The 17,341-nt window shown below is 41.1% G+C and overlaps 2 protein-coding genes across 2 annotated transcripts; both read right to left on the reverse strand.

Annotated features, from left to right (window-relative positions):
• Positions 1-1,606: 1,606 nt before the first annotated feature.
• LOC117247631 (hatching enzyme 1.2-like) lies at positions 1,607-4,617 on the reverse strand. The gene is made up of 9 exons (XM_078173737.1): positions 4,529-4,617; positions 4,305-4,396; positions 3,698-3,772; positions 3,424-3,579; positions 2,801-2,921; positions 2,535-2,713; positions 2,088-2,169; positions 1,853-1,977; positions 1,607-1,751 (listed from the first exon to the last, which is right to left on the reverse strand). Coding segments are annotated over exons 2-9 (822 nt in total). The 5' UTR covers positions 4,387-4,396; positions 4,529-4,617; the 3' UTR covers positions 1,607-1,749.
• Positions 4,618-5,478: 861 nt separating this feature from the next.
• On the reverse strand, positions 5,479-12,087 carry LOC117246940 (hatching enzyme 1.2-like). The gene is made up of 10 exons (XM_033611414.2): positions 11,961-12,087; positions 11,430-11,460; positions 11,265-11,330; positions 10,931-11,080; positions 10,631-10,748; positions 10,369-10,547; positions 8,717-8,798; positions 8,204-8,328; positions 6,542-6,603; positions 5,479-6,224 (listed from the first exon to the last, which is right to left on the reverse strand). Exons 1-9 carry the CDS (start codon positions 12,021-12,023, stop codon positions 6,548-6,550), a joined length of 870 nt encoding a protein of 289 aa, XP_033467305.1. The 5' UTR covers positions 12,024-12,087; the 3' UTR covers positions 5,479-6,224; positions 6,542-6,547.
• Positions 12,088-17,341: the final 5,254 nt, after the last annotated feature.

Raw genomic sequence — 17,341 nt, forward strand, 5'->3', positions numbered from 1 at the left:
TTAGCACTAAAATAAATGAACATGATCATGACACTACAAAAATATGTCTGACCAAATTTTGTATTAATCTGCTATATTGGTTTCAGTAGTTACCTGCTGAAATTGGAAGCATAAAGAAATACTACCTTATAGTAAGTCATTGTAACACTGTGCAACATATTTAAACCAATATATGTCTGATAGCATTACTTTTATTAGTATTAAAATGTTCAAAGCACTGATATCCTGAGTGAATAGAACTTAAATCAATAACATAAAGATGGTAATAGTTTCAATAATATTCTTTATCAGTATTACAGTTTTGTATTGTAAAAACACATTTCTTCTAAAAATGTCAACAAGTCTGATAATTGACCTTTCACTAAGTCTCACATCTGAACGCAGACTGACCAATCATAATGTAGCATCGGGCCAGCTCCGACCAGGGTCCGACAACAACACAGCTGTGCTCCATTGACTCTAATGCAGTCGTTTCAGATTTCCTTCATTTTCAGGCTGGTTTTGTGGATTTGGAGCTAAATGTTGTGCCTGGGGCACGTCATGTATTAATGATACTCGTTACCTGGAGAGGTTGGAAAAAGATATACATTTCTTCCCTGTTCCAAAACCAAAATCAAACCCTGAAAAGTGTAGGGTTAGCTAGCTAGCTACTGAAGATATAGCCTACTGAATGTATACACGTGCTGCTTTTGCTTTTTAATGATTATAATAGTGAAACAAAGAGCGACCCTGCTGTACAGGAACCAGTGAAGGGAAGCAGGGAAACTTTGCTGATATTCAACCAGCTGTGTGTCATCGCAGTGTGCGCAGATGAACAGAGGTCGGGTTGCTGGCAGCAGCACGGGGGTGAATCCAAACACTGTTCATCTGCACACACTGTGATGCCACACAGCTGGTCCAATATCAGCAAAGTTTCCCTTTATATTCATTGTCTTGTGTGGCAATCAGCAGTGATGTGGTGGTTCACTTTTACACTGTGATCTGTAGCCTATAGTTCGGCTTTAGCTTCTAACTATCTTTGTCTTTTTAACCTGTTGTTGCTGCTGAGTCAGTTTGACATCCTGGATATATCCTTCAAACACAGACTGTAGACCCCTCTGTCTGCTTCTCTCTGGAATCACTCTTTGATTTTTCCAAAAATATGATTATATTTCTTCGTCAGGGAGTGCAGTTAGTTACAGTGTGGATACCATGCTTACTCTGACAGCTTGTCAGATCATTACAAAGGGGCGGGGCTTAGCAAAAGGTCAGTTGTAGTAATTTTTTATAGGAAATGTGGTGATATGGGGAGGGACAGCTACTGACAAAACCAGTGTGTAACTTTAAAGCTATTTCACCTCCCCAAATCCTAAAAGAAAGTTGTAGTCCATGTGTAAAAGTAGTAGTAATCTACTGTAGATCTATATCCTCAGAAAATGTAAAGGTAAATAAATTTACCAACACATAAGACAAAGTCACTCAATATTCAGAATTCATCTGCATTTGCTTAATGAAACTACCAGATTCCCAGAAACTATAAATATTTGTGTGAGGTTTGTTTGAGCAGAAAATTTTCACACTGTTATTCAGTTATGTATGGAGCTTTCAAAGTGGCTTGAGAAGGGAATGAGTCAGGGAAATCAGTTTTTTATTTCACTCAGAGTAACTTTATCGTTTGATCATGACTGGTGTGCTGATGAGTTGAAGTCCGCAGCTTCTGTTGTTCAGTCTTCCCTCTGATCTGTCTGTCAGCACATCTGAACGGGCTTCCTCTGTAACAGTCAACAGCACACAGGTGGGTTAGGTCAAACTGAGTGTAACAGGCAGCATGTGTGTGTGTATATATTCATAATGTGTTCATGTGGACACTCACAGCAGCCGTAGAGTGTGTTGAGCCTGGCGATGTCGTTGCGACTCATCTCCTTAGCGTTGCCAAAGGACACATTGTTGTTAGGGATGGGGAGCATGGTGGGCTGGTTGTTCTTGGAGAAGGCGTACCTACAAGAGGACACACAGCAGTTAGGCTGAACCACAGCACTTCCTCCACACACAACACACACACATATGATGACACAGAGCAGGGCTGAAGTGAAGCCAGTTGTTCTCACTTGTGGTACTGCATGACAGAGTTGTAATCGTAGGGAGTGCCCTGGTTCAGGGTGGCGATCTTCCTGAAGTTGTGCTCCATTCCTAAAAACAAAAACAAGAATAGCATTAGTTTAAAGTGACATTTGTTTGGCTTGAATTCACTTTGACTCTGGACATAAAAGAGTCCATCTGCTGGAGAAAATCCAGTCTACATCTAATGGTTTTATATTTGGAAAACTGCAGTCACACAATGAGCTTCTGTTTTGTCTGATACAATCTTGTCTGTCTGTAAGGTTGTATGTTCAGTGTATTTGTTCATAAGGTTTATCCATTAAATATTAAACTTCAGGTCTGCATGTTTTTAGGAAAACAAATCATATCAGTGTCTCTTATCTGAATAGACTCATCTACAGTTTCCTGGGTCTCCTCTCTAACACTCCACTCTGAATAATAAACAGCTCCATTACCAGACTGAACGTTGTGCAGCAGGACTTTGATGTGGTTGTCCCTGTCACTGCGGGTCTGTTCGTGGTTGAAGCCCAGAGCGTGGAGCAGCTCGTGCTGGACGGTTCCATGGTAGAGGCATCCACGACGGGCCAGAGACACCACCTGCTTACCACCACGACGGCCGACGTAGGAGTAGCACCTGGACAGGATCAGAGACGAGTTGAAGAACACAGAAGTCTGAGAAAAGCTTCCGACTCAAACTCATTGTGTAACATCTCTCTCTTACCCGTCCTTGGACTCGATGCTCAGCCAGTCGCGGTCGCTGCTCCTGCTGGGCCTGAAGCGGATGCAGGAGAAGGAAGAGAAAGACTCCAGTCCACGGGTGATGATGGCCTTCTCACGGGAGGCTGGCAGGACCACACCACATAACAGTTAGCTTTTTACCAAGACGCGGCACAAGGAAAACTGATGTTGGTCTGAATCCAGTTCAGTTTAGAGGAGTTTCTGACAGCTTGTGCGACTTGTTGTGTTGCTGCAGAGGAGGTAGTAAATAACTGATGAGTGAAAGCGTCTTGACTGACTCAGTGGTTTGTAATTAATTGGTTGAGTGAATCCTTACTGTGTTGGATTTGACCTTTTGCTGACTGTTGTTTTTGTCTTACATCTGTTTCAGCTTTAGTCATTCATGTTGTGACTCCAGGGGACCTGACTGCTGCTATTAATGAGTTTAATATCATCAGAGCATCAAACAGGCCCCTGTCTGTTAGATTCTGGTGTATGAACAGTTAGCTCTCTGGTCACTCTCACTCTCGAACCTTTTGTCAAAGTTGCTGCTACAACAGGCTGCATTAAAAATGAAAGCCTACTGTATATGGACAGAGCATATTTGGACGTCTGTGTGACACTTACAGAAGTGACTGGCGATGTAATAAGGAATGTAGACCTTTCCGTCAGTGTATTTGCCCCACTTGCAGCCACGGCTGGTGCAGGGGTCGGCGTTTCTCTCGGTCTCGCTGTCGATGACGACGTCTCCCTCAGTCAGGATGGGACCATCATCAGAACGGACTGAAACACATCATACAGCAACTCAGAAACCAGCTGAACTGCTACTAATAGAAGAGACAATAGTGACATATCAGCAGTTTTCATGGGAGACATGGTGACTGCAGCAGCTCACACTCACGCAGATTACTGTTGGCTCTCTCCAGAAGTTCAGAGACAGACAGATCCCCTAAGTCCTCCTCTGCAATCTCCTCTGCACAGTGACATCAACACAATTTCACTTTGTGTGAAAATAAACTTGTTACAATACTGTGCACGTCAGTACATCAGGTCTGACTGTTAGAATACATTACATACCTGCCTGCAGGTTCAGCATGGGATTAGAGGAGGGAAAACAAACATATGAGAAACAGAGAGAAAAACATGAGTTAAAATTTCAGCTAAAAGTTAACAGAAGAACTTTCTGGCCAGTTAACCAAATACTGTGTCTCAAAGTGGGATGTTCATATTCAAACTGTTATATAAGGGAGTTATAAGACACATGTTCATTATCAAAATACTGCTAAAATAAAGCATAAAAACTTAAAAAAAAAAAAAAAAAATAATGTAAATGTGAAGAAGTTGAGCAGCTTCATATGTGAGACAGGAGTCGTTTCCTGTTTGTGACTGTGGCAGTTGAGGCTTAACAGGTATTTTTTAACATCTGGAAGTGCCACATGATGCAACATGGCGAATGTCCAGTAATTTCTGCCTTCATTTGCAACTGTTTCTCTTCCACTATGATCCTACCTCATTGTCAGCCCAACAGCAGGCAGACAGCAGCAGCAGCAGAGCCAGAGCTGAGAACCTGAAAACAGACATGCGAGCCATACCAGCAGATCTGCAGGACACAGACACGAATCAGCTTCAACTCAGAGGAAACACAGTGTTTGAACCCCCCAAAAAAGACAGCTGAAAGAGCGTGCACACTTCTCCATCACACTGTGCTGCAGACATCTGCAGCTGAACTCACCTTGGATCCTCTGTGTGGACTTGTGCAGCTGAGGTTTCACTCCAGGTTTTTATATACGTTCAACTGCGTCAGTGAGCCCAAATATGGATTATCTGGGTCCTAAGAAAGCTCAGAATCAGCTAAACTCACAGGCTTATCAGTCACATATGGTTTGAACACGTGTATAGACAGAAACATCTCAATACCACTGTGGGTGGGAAAAAGGACACTTGATGCATTCACCACTATACAGGGACAGAAACATATGAATTAATGTGAAAATGTCACTGTTTCATGGCCTGTATTCATTTAACACAGGGTTGCTAAAAAGTGTGATGAGTGTCAGTTGACCTCTGCTGTTTTAGTAAATTAGAAATGAAACCATATTTATGAGTTTTGATTATAAAGACGAGGTTAGAATATGACATCTCACACATGCAGAGGTGTCAACAACAAAAGCAGCACCTGTGCAGTGTAATGTAACACACCCTCTGTCATTTTGTCCACCTCATGTACAAAATAAGGATGGACGAAATAAAAGGAACACTTCCCTTTTACAAAATGATAACAAATGGCCAAATGTGTGAATGACATGGGATATGGGATAGTAACATATTACAGAGTTGTATTTATTTTGTCCACCTTACATCTTTGTAGAATTAAAAGGTGACTTGTTCCTATTGGGGTGTTTTAGAGTGGACATGTGTACGTGCTTAGTCTGGCATTCAGACCAAGGCCATAAACAGGCTTATCAACTACAGTATGTGCTACGTTTTATCACCTGTATGTGTTTATGAAGCAGCTTCACTGGGCTCTGTTCATGAAGGCCAGCAATGCGAGAATCACTGAAAATGTGAATATTGAGTTCTGCTGCTATATAAAAGATAAAAATCTTTTGTCATGGTTACACTGGAATGACACTCTTATTTCTTTTCAGGTCAAAATATGTCACAAACAGACGCAGGCTCAGGTTAAGATTTGCTGATACGCATTTTTATTCTTTATTGATATTCAGGCAAGCTCATAAGCAGTTATTCATGTATGTGTGAATGTGTGATCATGTCATTGGACACTTTTCATTACTCATTAGTAGAGTTGTACCGATGCCGATACCAGTATCGGAAATGCCTCCGATACTGCCTAAAATGTGGTATTGGTATCGGCGAGTACAGCCTATGACCAATCCGATACCACACCTCACATCATTACGCATACAAACGCTACAGGCAAACAAAACGGAAACAGAGCGGAACTTAAAAAGCATTCTACTGTAGCCTTTAAAATGTCTTTTTTACCAAATTGTGTGGCTGCACTTTAACCTGTGTCTTGATCTGTGTCAACACTGGATAATAATAATAATAATGATAATAAAAAAAGTTTTTATGGCATTCATTCGACTATTATGTATTTATTTCTTGATATTTTACATAGAGTTTTAGGAGATGAGACATACAACAATTCATATCCCATCCATTTTTATTTTACACGCTGGTATCGGATTGGTACTCGGTATCGGCAGATACCTAAGGTTCAGGGATTGGAATCGGTATCGGGAAGGAAAAAGTGGTATCGGTACATCTCTCTACTTATTAGGATGGCGCAAGAGCTCATTCAGTCAAATTATGAATTAAATCTCATTCATTAAGCGCAAGATGCATTTTTGGTTTTGCTTGTTGATGAAAAGCTGCATCAATCTGCCTCATTTCCTCTTGATTTCCTGTTGGAAAAAGAGGGAATTTGTCAGAAATATATTGAATGAATATCACGACACACAGATGAGCATGCACAAGCAGTAACACATTTAAAGTTTTAGAGTAACAGGTGTGTTGACTATGTTTCCTGTCTGGATCTGTCATTATCTTGATTCAGCAACATGCCAGAAATACAACAACATGTATGATTAAAAGAATGAATCAGTACATTTAAGCTAAGAGACAGAATGTACAGTTAAGTTCAGCTAAAACATTACATCACTTTGATGATAGTGTGTGCATACCAAGTTCTGAAAAACAGCCAAACCCACAACCCACTTACTTTGATTTAGAAGAAATGGTTTCTTTTCATGGGTTTCAGGCGGCGTCCGGAAGCGGTGGTACCTGACATGAATTAAAAAAGACGGCAAAATCTGTAAATGCTGCTTGATTTTTTTTTTATGGTGCAGCTACAATGTACATGAACATATGCAGTATTTGACTTAACACCTTGTTTCCAAATAGCTCTGTGTACGTATGTGAGTCAACTCCAAGTCTGTTCATTCCTTTGGTACCTCCATGATCTTATTTGTGTTTGCAAAACGCCTGCTTACATTTTTTATTTCCTCAGACCAAAATTTACTTGAACTATTTACTTAAAAAATGTAACTTTTGCAGCAGATTCCAGACAGACTGTGCGCACAGTGCCACAGGAAACTAGCATATAAACAAGTTAGCAAACTAATGAATGCAACTCAGCTCTATTTATACTTAGAAACATTCTGTTTTAATACTTTAGATTATTTCACTTAGAAATAAGCTAAGCAATGTACTGCCATGGATGAGGCCACAGTAGAGCATATTTAAACCACCTAAAAAGACCCACCCAAAACATTCAGTATCAGTGTAAGTGTACACTATATTTAAATATTTTCTCTGCTTTACCTTAGACACTAACCAATCGAAGCCGCAGTAGACCAGCAGGTCACTGTTCTGCTTAGTAAAATTACACTTTTGTCAGTGGAGTTTGGTGGCTTTGATATAACAGCTTCAGTTCTCAAATGGAAAAGGCTGCCTGACAGCAAGGTAAAGCAGTGAAAATATTCTAAATAAAGTGTACACTGCAACTGATATGGATTTTTTGCGAGCCTTTTTGTAGGTAGCTAAAGGGAAACTAATTGAGGCAGCGTTTGCATGGGGCCGTTTGATTTTAATGCATGTTACACAAGGGTTTTCTATCCAGAAGTTATTGTAGATGCACATTGTGATTCAGTCTGTATGGAAATGCAAACATTAAACAAAACTGTGTGGAAACAAGGCTTTTTAAAAATCTATCATCCAGTAAAAACCATTACACACAGAAACCTTGATGTGTTGTGTTGTTCTATTTGTTGCAAATATTTGCAGTACGAGGCAAAATTTAAACACACGTTTGCTCCCTGCGTCTCTCCTCTTGAGGTACCTCCCTGGCTGTTGCTAGTCTCTGGCGCCGTCTTGCATTTGGCACTGCGGTTACCAGTGTTATGAAATGATACACTGTGCGGCCATTAAATTGCACTCTGCTACAAGCATCATCTTTGCTGTTGTGCATTTCTGGATGGCCAAATGTAACTTCTCTTTGTTGAGGAAGATTGCAAGAAAGGTATTGCTTCCTGGCTCCCTGTCCACTTCTACCCTGTTCTTTTCTCTTCTTGTGGATGTATGTCTCATACGTTACGCCACATTTTCTTCACTGCTTTTTGGTCAAACAACTGTTTTGAGGGATGCGAGTAAATGAGGAAATCCAACTTTAATGACAGACAAAAGTTTCAGAGTCAGTGTGTAAACATGACTGACACAGTGTAAGATTTTTAAATGTGTGACGTAAGAAAAATACAGTTTTGGTGTGCAAAGACCTTTATAATGTCACTTCTGTCAGTAGGTATGAGAGAGTACTGCTAGTAGGGGGTAGGCAGGTAGGTAGGGAGATGGACAGGTGAGAATGTGTTCTTAAAAAGGTACTTACTGCAGTTATAAAGGCGGTTCACCCGAAGGATGTCAGTAGGATTCATCTGGGTGGCCCTACCAATGGACACATTTTCATCAGGAATGGGAACGATGGTTGGCTGTCTGTTCCTGGAGAAGGCATACCTATGGTGCATATACACAGCAGTGATGAGAGGTTTAAACTGTACACCTGTACTGTAGAGTGACCACTGACAGCTGAAATATGGACAGCCTGCAAGCTTAAAGCTGCATTTTAGAGTCTTTGGCCACTTGGGGGCAGAGGAACTCAACGACAATCTGAAAACATTTAATCTGATATGGAACACCTTATTAAGCTGTTACAGGTAAACCATTGTCTAGGCACAGGTCAACATTATCAGTGTTGTGTGTATTGTTTTAGGGCAGAAGGAAATAATGTGAAGCCAACCTGTAAAAATGCCTAGATGTGTTAAAAAGGCTATTACATAATGTCATAAATGCACAGTAACATAGTATGTTATTATTAAGTTCAGTGAGTGAACTGAGACACTACCTTGGATAGTGCATGACAGAGTTGTAGTCGTAGGGAGTGCCAAGGTTCCTTGTATCAAACTTCTCAAAATTGTATTCAAGCCCTGCAGGGGATCACACAGCTCAATCAAATGTTGTCTCTGTTTTATCACAGTTCGACAGTCAAAATACCTGAAAAGTGCAGTGAATAGTTATATCTGTGCAAAACTATGCTGTTTCTGCACATATGGTTGCTCAGTCTAATTCACACCCATAGCTACTGTATACCTCCTAAAATGATCTGGTAAAGTCAAGTCATATTTTTATTTTTTATCTGTTTCTATACTAAACATTTTTTACTTGAGGTCAGTTGTATTAAAAGAATACTTCACCCAAAAAATGATGATTTGTATATCAGTTGTTCATTGCGTGTTACTTTGAATTTATGAAGAAAACTTTGTTTTTTTTGCATGAAGGGCTGCACCTTAATAGTTACCAAACGCTAGTTGACCAGATAGCTTATTGGTCGGCAAGATTTCATTAGTTGCTTAGTCAGAGAAAAAAAAAGTGAAACTCTATCAGTAGCTGCACCTTGTCAAAATAAATCAAAACCTATATGACTGGACCATGCGGTAAATTAAGCAATCACAGCTGACAGATATCTTTCTCTTCTTCTGTAAATATTCAGTCTGATGAATACAGAAAAGTTGATCATTTTAGTGCAGGGCTACCCAGAGCCAAACCCATCTTCATTCGTCAACTACAAACATGACGTGTCATCTGAAACATGTAAGTAGCTACATGCCCATTAGCCACTTAGCACAATCATTACTGCTTTGCCGACAGCGTCATTAACAGGCGGCTCGCTCAGTGTGTGACGTGCACTTGTAGATAAAATATAGGCCTATATTAATGAGGGTTCATTAGTACGGTTTTGTATTTCTCTGTAATGTAGCACAGTGTTAACAATGTTACTGATACTATTCTTTCTCACACCTTCAACTCAAACCACCAAAATATATCATTTAATGATTTACAGAATTTAATATCGTAAACATGCAGCCACCTAGTCGACTAATGGCTCTAAATGACGACTATTGGTCGACTAGGAAAATTCTTAGTCTTAGACATTACACTATAAAATTGAATTTCCCCTCAGGGGGATTAATAAAGTATATAAAATAAAAAATAAAACACTTTCACCTTCGAGTAGTGCACCCCGAGCGTACCTGAGCGTGCACATGTGTATGAGCTTCACTTGAGCGTAGTTTAAACACGAGACTTTTTGTTCTGACGAGTTTTATACAGTGTTTTACCGAAAATGTATGTGTTTGGAAACTACTGAATGTAAGACTGGATAAATGCGACTTGCATTATACTGCACTAATTGTGTGAGAGTTTGTAAACTGATGTTTTGATATAGTTTTGCTGATATTAAATGTGGACCCCAATGACCCCAACTCATCAAGAGTGTTTGCCTCAGGTGAACTCTCCTTTAACTGTGCAGGCATTCAAAAAAGTTTCCTAAACAAAATTCGAGATAACACCATAAGTCATTGATATTCAGATGGTCATTTTGCAGATGAATCATTCCTTTAAGTGGAAGACCCCATTTTGGTTGTTTATATCTTCTGTAAAAGCATTACAAAGGTTTCCTCTGTATTCTACATAATGAAAGTCTGTAACTGGACCAACCAGGAATGATATTTTCCCGTATGATGCGAACGTGTTCGTCTCTGTCGGACCGGGTCTGCTCATGGTTGAAGCCCAGGGCGTGGAGCAGCTCATGTTGGATGATCCCCAGGAAAATACAGCCCTGGCGCATCAGAGACACTACCTGGCCTCTACCACGACGCCCAACATATGAATAACACCTGAAAGAGAGAAGTAAATAACACTTTGACTCTTGAGTGTATTCATGCATGCTCTTGTGGGATGTACATTGTGTGGTCCGTACCCTGAGCGTGACTGAATCTCCAGGAAGTCCTCCTGTCTGTCCAAGGGAGTGAAGCGGATGCAGGTGGACTCAGCAAATGACCGCAGGCCTTGGATGATGGCACGTCTCTCTCTTCGGGCTTGACAGTAAAAACAAAAACATTTATTATCATACTCTTACCACTAGATCTGCAACTGCTACTGCTATTGCTACTACTATGACACCTTCTGCAACTAGGCAACTATTTACTGCTCCTACCAGCCAATTAGCACTGCTAACACAAATAAAAAACAAAATGAAAGCCCAGACTTCAGTACTTACAGAATTGGTTGGAGATGCGGTAGGGTACGTAGACGTTGCCATCGGTGGCTTTAGGCCACAGGCAGTCTCGTGCTGTGCAGAGATCAGCGTTCTGGAAACCGTCTGGCACTGCTATGTCTCCTAACACCAGAGGTTCATCGATGTTCTTTCCTGGGAAATGACATGATGATCAAGACAGTTGAACTGTAACGCCAGCTTTATGTATTATTTCTAATGTTTTAATGAATTATTTTGTTCTGTATTTAAGTTTAGATTATCAATACAGTACATTTGCGCTGAATGATAATTTCACCAGAGGGACTGAATAAAGCAGTTGCAGTGGAGATGAACATACCAACATCAACATTGGCCTTCTCTAACAGCGAGAAGACACTGAATTCGTCATCATCAATGTTGTTGCCTGTGGAATAGAAAAAGTTCATGTATTTATGTATCAGTTACATGATGTACGACTATATATTTACAGAATTTTACAGTCTGAAAAGCAGCCATGTCTCACCAGAGTACTCCTCACTCTTTTCAAAAAACCCCTGTAATAAGACACAGTAAAAATATGGTTGAATGGATATGGACCCCTTGAATTAAAAATGTGAAAATTTGCTTCTATTCAGACAGTGAAGTTCCATCAGAAATTTGATTTCAGTTTATGACTACTGTGTTTGGTCCTGTAGAGACAGCATACAAGGGAAAGCAGTGGGGCATGGCAAAAACTTTGAAAAATGAATATTTCTGTTTTCAAAATTCAGAAATACATCTTTTAAGGCAGAGAGCAAAATGCCAGCATCAAATTTTGCTTTTTGCAATTAGCCAAATTATCTCTGCTAAGAAACAGTTTCCATGTCAGTCTCCCAACAATTAAATACAAAAGCCCCCCTTTTCTGTGAGCAGTCAGTCAATATCAAGATCATTGTATGTCATTGAAGAAAAACTGAATTTTGGGCTATACAGAAAACTGCAAGTATTCATGCAATCATTGAGAAAGTAAGTGTCTGTCTGTTCGTATTAATGTAAAGTGTGTGCAGATGCTTACCGGTATAGTAAAACTGTGCACAAAGCAAAAGAGGACACTGAGCACAGCAGCCTGGAGGATCATGGTTGGTTACTGGATGGTGGCAGCAGACCGAGACAAAGTGAGAGGTGTTCCAACTTATATAGGTCATGCCAACTAACTTTCATCCTAATATGGCATACTGCTTACCAAAGACTCGTTGACAAATTAATCTACACTAGAAGTGGCAGTTATTACTTAAAATGCACTGTGGTTTGCGCAAGATGTGGGCTTTGTTTTTTTTTTTTTTTTATTCTACAGTTTGTGCCCAGGCAGGAGCAGATTACACATTCTAGCAGTCAGTCAATTAATAAGTCAAAGCACTTACCTCATTTTAGACTCCAACATGAAACTCATACCTTAATTTAGTATTCTCAAGCAATGCAGTATTTCTATAATATATTGGTATTCAAATATGCCATTTTGCACTGGAGCTGTATTTGTGGAAATAAATAGTATTTTGCCAAAAAGTCACATTCATTGCGTCGAAAACAAACATTTTTGGTGAAAATGGTACAAGTTGCAATTGCTAATCAATTAACCATCAGTAACCAGTGATGGTAGTGTCAGCAGCCGAAATCAGGCCAGTTGATTTGGTTCGATCCTGAGACATCATTCATCCTGAGTCTCAGCCAAGTCAGGCAACTGCACGCGGCCCAACTTACTTCTTCCAGCATATCGAGTTTTGGCAGATGCTGGGCCAGGTCATTTTTATAGTAGCCCAGTAACAGCAGTGTTGGCAGCCGAAATCAGGACAGTTTATTTGGTTTGATTCTGGAGCATCATTCATCCTGAGTCTCAGCAGAGTTGGGCAATCAGACGCGGCCCGACTTATTTCTTCTGGCATGATAAGTTTGGGCTGATGCTGGGCCAGGTCATTTTTGATGATCGCCCAGTGATGGCAGTGTCAGCAGCTGTAATCGGGACTGTTATTTGCCCTGATTCTGGGGCGTCATTCATCCCATGTCGCAGCCGAGTCAGGCAACTTTAGGTGGCCCGACTTATTTCTTCTGGCATGATAAGTTTGGGCTGATGCTGGGCCAGGTCATTTTTAATGATCACTCAGTGATGGTAGTGTCAGCAGCCAGAATTGGGACAGTTTGTTTGATTCAATTCTGAGGCGTCATTCATCCTGAGTCTCAGCCAAGTCAGGCAACTGCACGTGGCCCAAGTTGCTTCTACTTCTTCTCTTTCAGCGTATCGAGTTTGGACTGATGATGGGCAGGGTCATTTTTATAACAGCCCAGTGATGGCAGTGTTGACAGCTGGAATCGGGACAGTTATTTGGTCCAATTCTGGGGCATCATTCATCCTGAGTCGCAGTCGAGTCGGGCAACTTTAGGTGGCCCAACTTATTTCCTCTGGCGTTGATACTGGGCCAGGTCATTTTTGATGATGGCCAAGTGATTGCAGTGTCGGCAGCCAGAATTGGGACAGTATATTTTGTCCCATTCTGGGGCTTCATTGACCTGAGTCTCAGCTGAGTCGGGCAACCGGATGCTGCTCAACTTATTTGTGTTGGCAGTGTTGGTAGCTGAAGCTGGGACAGTTTATTTGGTCCAATTCTGGGGCATCATTCATCCCGTGTCTCAGCTGAGTTGGGCAATCAGTTGCAACCTGACTTCTTTCAACTGGCGTGATGAGTTTTGGCTGATGCTGGGCCAGGTCATTTTGGATATCTGGGCAATATTAGTTATCATAGTTAACCCTATGGGCCCAAACGACGCATAGTGCGTCCAAATTCACACCTGCTCTTCTCTATTGATTTTCTCCGTGACCATGCGTCATAGCGAGAAGCCACACTCATCACGTGAAACAGCTTTCAGACAAGACCAACTTGTCGGTAGTCCATTGTTTTCACAGTGAAAAAAATGATAAAGTTACACTAAAGTCATGAATAACAGAGCTTTCATGCAGCTTTGCACACACATTACTCTTGGATGGATTACTCGCGAATGCAGGCTCGCACAGAAATGCCACACATATCACATGAAAGTGCAGGACTAGAGCTTTCCAGTGATACCACACACATCGTGCTGTCATCCCATCATGCGATAAATACAGATTGATTGTCTACAAAATAAAAACCTGACAAATTTCTTTACAATCCATCTTGTTATCAGTCACTTCATATAGTGAGGAATATCGTATCTTACCAAGTCTTAGGCTTGCGTGTGTTTCTCCCTGTCTATCCACATTTGTAGTCCAGCTTTCAAGATGCAAATATCTCCATATTGTCCAGTCGACACTCGTCAAACTTTGTATGACAAGACAAGCGCACTTCACCTTTGCGCACCCAGACAACTGTAGCCTAATTATGCATGTGTGACAGGGCCATAGTCACCATATACATTGAGGGGGACATGCCCCCCCCCCCCAGCCCAAAATGTCCCCCCAATATATAACTGAAACTGAAAAACAACAACAAACTTTGTTTACTGCAAACAAAGTGGCAAATGTTATCTTGGAGGACATCATTGCACCTGGTTGACTATTTTTCTATGATCTTAGATGTAAATATTGCATGTTTCTTTCAGATAAAACACATTTTTGACTTGTGAATGAGTCAATGGAATTTCTTGCAATAATGAAAAAATACTGGCAATCATGTCCGCCTGGCACAAACCACATGTTTTGGACAACTGTGAAGTGACAGAATGTCCCACCATCATGGTTCTTATATTGCCAGATTCCAGAGAGTCTCCCCCCTTCATATATGGTAGAATATGTCAACTTCCAACTTGCTATGGTGAGATACATGTAAAAATGTAAGAACTTAGTAACACAGATTTGTTTTTTTCATTGATATAAATATTAATATAAAATACAGGCACTTGGAAGGACATGAAATGAAGGCAAATCTGGTTAGCCCAGATTGTCCTGAAAAAAACAAAACAAAACAAGATATAGCATGTGTATGTAGCCTGTGACTGTGATATGAGTTTAAAAGTAAAGGCAGCGGGGCGTCGGTGGCTTAGTGGTAGAGCAGGCGCCCCATATACAAGGCTGTTGCCGCAGCGGCCTGGGTTGGACTCCAGCCTGTGGCCCTTTGCTGCATGTCACTCCCTCTCTCTCTCCCCCCTTCACGCTTCTCTGTCCTATCCATTAAAGGCTAGAAATGCCCGACAAAAATATCTTTAAAAAAAAAAGAAAAAAAAAAAGTAAAGGCAGTAAAAATACCCCCAAAACCCCTAGGGGCCTATAGGGTTAAGTTACATGCAGTTACTGTAATTAGCCAGACATTTACCCAGTGAGACACAAGTCCCCTCAGCAGATTTGGTTCCCTGGCTGTGGCCTTGTTCTCAAGGTATAAAAGGCAAAAAGGCACGTTTTTATAACTTAACTTGCATTTGAACACACTACACGGACTACATCCAATGGCCAAGTGGCACGTACGTTCTGCGCCTGCGTGAGAGAGAGTGGAGTGAGAGAGTGGTACATCCTGTCAGCTGAGGGGTTTCCTATCTGTGCAGCCGAGCACCGCAGCACCTCCACCGACTATTACATCCAGACGGTCCCGGTGTTTCCTCCGCAGGCTCCACTTCACTCAGCTGCCCGATAAACCCGCTGCTTCTTCCCACTTTAACCTGAATAACAAATCAGGGCTCAGTGCTCCTCTAGCTGCTCCCAGCTAGCCCCGGCTCTCCGTTTGGATTCCAACAGAGAGCTGGGGCTTGCTCGGAGGCTAGCGGAAACTAACTGGCTAATGCTCCGCTAGCCGCTCCCAGCTAGCCCCGGTTTGTTATTCAGGTTAAAGTGGGAAGAAGCAGCAGATCTGTCGGGCAGCTGAGTGAAGTGGAGTCTGAGGAGGAAGCACCGGTTAGCCCCGGTTTCACTACAGGCAGATTCACTCGCTACAGGGACCTGAACAGTCGATCGGAGTGATCTCTCTCACTGACAAGCTCCGCCGCGATTCAACATGTTCAATCAGTCAAAAAGCCGCCGACGGTGCGGGACACACCGCAAAAACTAGGGCAACAGACGCTCACCGACGGCCCAACTTTGGTCGACGGCCGACCGTCAGTTTGGTGTGTCAGGGCCTTTAAAGAAAAAGTAACTTCCATTGAAATGAGATGCCATGCTTTTTTTAATGGCTGCAACACTACACTATATAAAATGTATTCGACATGTCTTATGCATCACTTCATACACATTTTCTCAAAATTCAGCCAGACACACAAATATGTTTGGATCATTTGCTCTCCTCTCAAATTATGAGGAAACTCTCTGGGTTGAAATCGTCTTGCAAGACACAGTAGAAATAGCAGCGATGGGGTCACGGGAGGATCTGGCAGGACTGAAAATACCATAGAAGTTTAGTATAAAATAAATGTGATAAATAACTCACAATGCATTAAATCAAAACACATGTTGATAATGGAATTATGCTTGGAGAGGAAAGAGACCCCAATGATTTATGTTTTAATGCATCACTTCACTGTATTATTGCTTCATATGTGTTAATTTTACATGATCTTCAGTGAGGTAGCTGTTATTGATCAAGTCTGACCTGCAAAGCCAAACAAACAACTTGGTGAGTGGTGAGAAAAAAAAAAGTTAATAAGTTAGTTAAACAACATCAAATTGAAGCTAATGACAACTCCTGTAATATAATAGACTTCTCAAATCCCATATCTTCAGGGTTTCTGTTATGTGATGATGAATAATTGACAATGAGTTACAAATCTCATGATGTTTTACAGAAAATAGTTAAGACATAGATGATTTTGATTTGAAAGGATGGTGTGGTGTTGCAAAAGCCTTTTTTGTGTTTATATGACTTCTCCAAATTGTGGGCACAGTTGCAATATGTTTTAGGTTTATACACAGTATTGCATAGTCTTGCAAAAATAGGGCTAAAGCAATGGACCCTTTTCACATGCCCACACCACACCACCTCTTTCTCACGCAGAGAAAAACACATGTATGATTGATAACCGAAACCTGCAACAAACTCAGCTGCTGCTGACTGCCAGACAAGTGCGAGCTGATTACCATTTACTCTGTGGTGTTTTAATCAACATGTTATTAGTGATGCATCATGTTTCAGATGTCCATCCTGTCTGTCTGAATCAGCATCTGTCAGTGCCTTCTCTGATCAGGTGTCTGGTTAGTTGCTGCTCTGTGTGCACAAGAGAACAATATGGTCTCTTTTAGTGCAGTCAAGTGCATCCAACCAAATGCAAAACTAGACTTTAGAAGAAAAAATTGAACTGAAATGATAGTATGTACTAACACTGTACATGTCTTAGTTACATAGTTTTTTTTATTGAGACTGTGATGTCTACCTGACTGTGAGTCAGCTGTGTGTTGTGTTTGCACCATGATACCTATTCTTAACTTCTTAAATCTTGCTCTTAACA

This window comes from Epinephelus lanceolatus, chromosome 2, assembly GCF_041903045.1.
Source record: "Epinephelus lanceolatus isolate andai-2023 chromosome 2, ASM4190304v1, whole genome shotgun sequence".
Taxonomy (NCBI): Eukaryota; Metazoa; Chordata; class Actinopteri; order Perciformes; family Serranidae; genus Epinephelus; species Epinephelus lanceolatus.